Here is a 6,450-nt window from a genome sequence, read left to right as displayed (position 1 = left end):
ACATTTAGGCTCTGCCAGAATGGTCTGTCTCCCAAATGAAAAGGGCATATGCTGAGAGAAGAACTAAGTCTTGTGTTCCCATATTGAAGCCCTGCAAGATGAGAGGGGGCATTACTTATCAAACAGAGACCTCCCCAGGCTCTCCAGGCTCAACTTCCTCCTCCAAGTGGAGTCAGCCTGCAATGCCTACAGAGTGAAAGGCTCCCAGACGTGTCACAGACACTGCAGACAGCAGAGCTGTGCGAGGTGGCACTGCCCAGTGCCTGAAACTGAGCTGGGCACCCCTGTCAGAGCTGGGCTTTGCTCAAGCCTCAGCCAGCTCTGTGACCAACAACCCTGGGAAAACTCCAGGCACTTGGAGAAACAGTGAATTCTTCTCAGATGTTCACCCTACTGTGAAGAACAAGTAAGATGTGGCTTCAGAATGAGAAGGAATGTAGTGAAGGATAACATCACTATGGGTGATACTCTGCTTGCATTTTTATGATTCTAATAGAAAAAAGACAAGCAGTCCAAGACACTTCCAAGTGAAATTTGCTAGTAGACAATTCTTATGTTTTCCTCTTTGGAAAACAAAAAATGAGCATGGGGAAGACGATGAGATGAAGCATTGACTTAGATGAAAGGCATATTTTAAAATGCCTTCCCATTTCCTGAGAAATACAAAGATTTTAAAGAACTTTCTCCACATTGATCTAGATTAGAAAGTTGTTTATTTATTTATGAACTTGAACCAGATTAGATTGTTCAGGAACAGTTAAAATTTTGGTATTCAAATCGAGATAAAAATGGGTTACAAATAAGACTGTTTTGATAACTTACCGTTACTACCAGCCAGCATCTTAAAAATGCATTTGCTGTATAGGTACAGAGTAGGTTTTTCAGAAGCACAACAAAGCTACCAAAATTTCAATGATATTTCTGGGGTAAAAAGAAGACCTGACAGGTGATGAGACAAATGTAGCTGCATAACAGCATGACCAAAACACTTAGGTGGTCGCTACCACAAACAATGCTCAAAACTGTGCCACTAATGTGACTGTTTTTACTGCCATTCATCAGTTTTCAGGGAAGGAGCGCAACCATGACAGCACAAAAATGGTGCTGCACATATCTTTTCTGAGAATAGAATTGTTTACTTTTTAAGCTGTATGTAGTCTTTAAGCAAATAATATTCTTGTGAAGATGATGACTAAAGAATACAAGAGGGGTGGTGTGTGTAGCAGCCACCTAAACAAAGAGGAATTTTGCTGCTTGGTCCATACAGACTGAATTCTCTCTCCATGGCAAGTGACTGATCACCAGGCAGATGGTGGGAGAAGCTAATTACCTTTTGTTTCAGGCAGAAAGATAAAGTGTGGGACACTGGTTCTTGAAGCACATTTTTTCCTATGAGGTGTGGAAATGGGTACTCCACACCTTTTGGGCTTGCTCTTTCAAACACCAGTTTCTGTTTCTGATGGAAGTCAAATCATTCAGCCCCCAATGAAACAGAACAACACTGTCATTCCCAAGAGGAGTCCTTCCATTTTCATAACAGCTAAACTGGGTGTTGAATTTAGCACTGACTGTCTCAGGGAATATTAATGTCTTATAAGGAGAAATGATTTAATTATCAACCCAGTTATATGTTATTATAAAGTATTAGGCATGCATAATTGCTAAAATTTTTATTTGGAGTTTTTATGGGAGGATTTAGTGAAAGAAACTTACCATATGCCCATGGCAGAACTTTAAACTGCAGCAGTGGGAAAGGAGCTGGTGCAAAGTCTCACAGGAGCAACTGCATGTGCCATACAAATCCTTATGCACCTCCTGAGAGCCATCAGGACCTCCTGTGTGGGTGGAAATGCAAATTCTTAGCCACATCTCCCTATCTCTCTGTATTCAGTGGAGGAGAAAATATCTAACAAAAATTGTGTTACACTGATTTAGAATCTGCTGCAGGGAAGCGCTGTGAAGACCACTAAGGTGAGAAATATTAACTGATTGCAAATACTTTCTCAGTCCTCAATATTTTTGCAGTTTTCCTTAGAGGGCTAAAAGAGGAGATGAGACTGGAGGAAGAAACCTCTTCATACAGTGTTTGGGCATGTGAATTCTAGTGAAACTTTCATTCGCCCTCTCTCTCCTCCTTCAGGCAAAATCCACTTATCTTTTGGGTATTTTTTTTAAATTTAGTTTTATTTCACTTCTCCTTCTTAAGAGAAACACTAATATCTGACCAAAAAGTGGAAGTATGTGAGAGATAGTTTAAAAGTAGCCTAACCCCTGCAAGTTACTTGTGATTTCTAAGGGAAGAAGTCAAGATATTCCCATGTTTCAGAAGGATCTTTTCAAACTCTTAAAAGGTTACTGGTTCTGAAGATAGCCTCTGATTCTGTTTTCTAGGACCACAAAATAAATATCTGTAAGTGCCATTTTTTGCAGCTATTTTCTGCAGCAAGTAGGTCCAAACCCATATCTGTGTCTTTTATTCACTAGGGAGGGGTTACTCTTTTTTCTTGAAAGTTCAGACTGATATCTCTCACATGTTATCATGGATTTTGACTGCCTTATCTTACTCTCCTTTAAAATGAAATGAGCTCAATACCTTTATTTATTTCTTATCCTTTGGAGTTGTTGCTAAGTTTGCAAGACTTTGGTAAGCAGGTAGGAAAGAGGCTGTGGTATTATTAAGCAAGACACTTGGTAACACACTTTTATTGAGCTCTACAAATCACTGATAATTTAGACAGTCATGTGGCTTGAGTTCACAAAGCAACGTCTTTTAAAAGGGAAAAGGGACCAGTGGCAGCTCTGTGAGATCCAAACCCAGGTTAGAGTATTAGAGAGAAGGAATTAAAAAACCCCAACAAATAAACTAACAAAAAACCCAGGGCAGTGCTAAGGAAATGAATGCAGGAGATGAGAAAGATCCACCTGGCCCCAATTCATGTCTTGGGTAGTGCAACAACCTGAAGACCTGTGGGCCATCACGAGGAGACTGGAGAGAAAGCACTCTCTGGGCTGGAATCACCCAGGAAAATCAGGTGACTGTGAGAGGGAAAAGGACAGGAGAGAGGGCTGGGCTGGCTTTATGAGGTGGCTCTGCAATCAATCAGTCTGCGAAAGCTCCTCCGGAAGCTTCCATCCAGAAAGGCATACAGGAAAGGGTTGAAGCAGCTGTTGGCATAGCTTAGGCTGGTGATGAAATAGGAAATCCCAATGATGAGTGGAGTTTGTGGGATGTCCATGATGAGGGCCACCACTGTGCTAAGGTGAAAGGGCGTCCAGCAGAGCAGGCACACACCCAGGATAGCAACCACCATCAGTGTCACCTTTTTTTTGGCTTTGTCCAGAGCTTTTGCATTGCAGTGGAGTTGCACGTGTCTCAGTCTGCACAGCATGGTGGCGTACAGGGTGCAGATGGTGGACACTGGGACGACAAAGCCTAAAATAAGGGTGTAGATCTGACTGCCTTTCCACCACATGCTCTCAGGGTGCGGGAACACGAAGACGCAGTGGGAGCGCCCCTGCTCCTTGTGTATCTTGGCAAAGACGGCGAAGGGCAGGATGATGATGGTGACGAAGGACCAGACACAGAGGCTGACAATCTTGGCCGCTCGGTAGGTGCGGTAGGACACCTTCCTGGACTTGGTGGTGGCCGCCATAATGAGGTAGCGGTCAATGCTCATGACAGTGAGGAAGTAGATGCTGGAGAAAATGTTGTACTGGTCTATGGAGATGATGAGCTTGCACATGAGCTCTCCAAAGGGCCACTGCAGGAGCAGGTAGTCAGTAATGTCAATGGGCAGCACCAAGGTAAAGAGCTCATCAGCAATGGCCAGGTTGAGGATGAAGATGTTTGTTACTGTTTTCATCTTTGGTGCTTTGAGGATGACATAGATGACAGCAGTGTTGCCTGTCAGTCCCACAGCACAGATGACAGAGTAGATGACAGGCATTGTGATGTAGTACCTGGGGCTTACTGGAGTAGTGGACATATTCAGACTCCCATGTCCTCTTCCAGTGCAGTCTGCACATGAGGAATTGGTTTCAGGGAGGGAGGAGTTCTCCATGGCTACAGGAGAGGATGGCTAGGTTCTCTGGTAGTGAGGATGACCTGGAAGTGGGGAAAAATAAGTGAGACTGCTCTTCGCAAGGCTATCTCCTCTGGCACATCCAGCTGCCAAAATCTCACATATGCCTCCCATTGGCACCCTGATGGCAGCAAAGGAAGATCACCAAGGGCTTAGCCAGCAGCCAAGTGTCCCAGCGGCTCCCTTCCCTCCTACCACATTGTGGGAGGCCTGCGTGGTGACAGCGCTCAGCCTGGGGCTCCCCTGAAGTGCCCGGCCATCCCAGGGTGGCAGCGCTCAGCCTGGGGCTCCCCTGAAGTGCCCGGCCATCCCAGGGTGGCAGCGCTCAGCCTGGGGTTCCCCGAAGTTCCCGGCCATTCCCAGGGGGACAGTGCTCAGCCTGGGGCTCCCCCGAAGTTCCCGGCCATCCCATGGGGGCAGTGCTCGCCTGGGAGCCCAGAGGCTCAGCCCGGTCCCCTCCTCACCGGCGCTCGGCGGCGCCTCTGGGTCGGGGCTGCTCGGACCGCGGGGCTCCTGCTCTCGGGGGGAGCCGGTGCCCTCAGTGTGCTCCCCGAAAAGCAAAACGCACCTCCCTTCCCGACTGGAGAGAGCGTTGTGAAGGGGGAGCAAGGACGCACTGACCTCTTCCAGCCCGGCCGCGGCGGGGCGGCCGCCCCGCGCCCCGGCGGGCGCCTGCGCTGCTGGCTCCGTGCGGGACGGATGTGCCGGCACCGCTCCTTTGCTGGATTCTGAGAGTTACAGCCGTGTCCGACTCGATCTGGGCAGCAAGAAACAGGTAGCGCGAACAGCAGAAGATGGTTTAAGAGTCGGAAGCTGGAGCATTGCAAAGAGGTTTGCGCGGTTACCTGGAGTCACATCTCCTCCCTTCTGCGGTCCGGCAGCGCAGCAACGGGGACAGAGATCCCAGCTGGATCATCTGGAGCATCTGCTGCTCCTGCTGGGGCTGAGAGCTCAGTACTCAGCGCCTGCCTGGCCTCGGGACTGTCCTGCCGCGGGGCGGGGGCGGAGTGATGCTGTACATCAGGCTCCGAGCAACAGGATCGAGTGGAAGGTGCCCCTGCTTATTGCAGAGGGGTTGGACTAGATGGCCTTTAAGTGCCCTTCCAGCCCAAACTAACCCATGATTCTGGGAACTTGCCAGGAAAACGCATTTTTCATGGGATGTGGGATTCAGAAGCAGGATGGATGCACAGTAGTTCTGGTTCTGCCTGACACTTGGACTCCTTCACTCTGTGCTAGTGAAAAACTGAAATATAAACCTGGGAAAGCAATCTTTTTGTAGAGGGTAGTTCAGAGCTCCTGATTACCAGAGTTTGTTTCCAAAAAGTACATGGCATAAAATCTGTCTAATTTTTTTTGATTTTTATTGCCTTTTCAATACGATAATTCTATCTAATACATTGTAATACATTTGTAATTACTATTACTATTGTAGTACATTTGACGAAACTTCTGCATCCCTAAAATCAGAAGTGTAAAGAACTTTTTGGTTTTTTTTAATGCTGCAGGCAAGACTGACCACATACATTATCAAAAATTACTAATAAATTACTAATAGCATAATAAATTCATCTTTTGGCAAACTGGCATTACTGTTTATTATCTATAAGCTGGTATAATGGAGAGAGATAAACACAGCCTGGCTCTGATTCTCCCATATTATGATGTATAATTACCTAGATCAGCAGGATATCACAAACCTTAAAATCCAAGCAAATAAATTATTAAGTAAATACATGACAAAGGACAAGAAAAGTACCTCTGCTTCATTATGGCTATGATTTTTGTAGCACTCTGTCTTACATTATTTCATATTACTAGCTACATTATATAGCAAAGGATACTTCACCATACAGGGTATGGTGCTCTGTGATTCTTGACTTCCTTTACAGAATTATCTGAGACAAAAAGGTGCTCACACACTTGTGTACTCCCATGAGAATGACATAAATACTATCCTGCAGGCTCATCATGGAGTTCTGCCTCTCTTTTTTAGCCTAGAGTTTCACAATCCAAGTAATGGAAATGTCACTTTTGCTATGGAGTTTATTGGAAGCTAGCATTTGAATCAGGTTTTGTGACCTAGCTTTAAGCACAGTTATCTTAAACTGGATGTAGCTTTGGAAACTCAATGTGCTTATTCCCCATCCTGTAGCAGTAGTATGACAGGTGCCCCACTTCTGAGGTTCTTGGGGAGTTCTTCCACACCAGTGCTTTGTAGGCACTTAATTGCTTACATGCAAGTTCTGGGGGTGACATCACCTAAATGTGTACAAAAATTTTATCGCAATGTTTTTGCCATGGTGTTTGTACCCACTCCCTTCCCTTCAGTTTATCATTGATTCAAGAGGGAACCTTCTTGTCCCCT

At 45.8% G+C, this 6,450-nt stretch overlaps 1 protein-coding gene across 1 annotated transcript; it reads right to left on the bottom strand.

Annotated features, from left to right (window-relative positions):
- Window positions 1-3,077: 3,077 nt before the first annotated feature.
- Window positions 3,078-4,747, bottom strand: NPBWR1 (neuropeptides B and W receptor 1). Its single transcript, XM_005418311.2, has 2 exons — window positions 4,704-4,747; window positions 3,078-4,105 (listed from the first exon to the last, which is right to left on the bottom strand). Exon 2 carries the CDS (start codon window positions 4,059-4,061, stop codon window positions 3,078-3,080), a length of 984 nt encoding a protein of 327 aa, XP_005418368.1. The 5' UTR covers window positions 4,062-4,105; window positions 4,704-4,747.
- Between the last annotated feature and the right edge of the window lie 1,703 nt (window positions 4,748-6,450).

This window comes from Geospiza fortis, unplaced genomic scaffold (assembly GCF_000277835.1).
Source record: "Geospiza fortis unplaced genomic scaffold, GeoFor_1.0 scaffold53, whole genome shotgun sequence".
NCBI classification, from domain to species: Eukaryota; Metazoa; Chordata; class Aves; order Passeriformes; family Thraupidae; genus Geospiza; species Geospiza fortis.
This window is presented reverse-complemented; position numbering and strand designations above follow the sequence as displayed.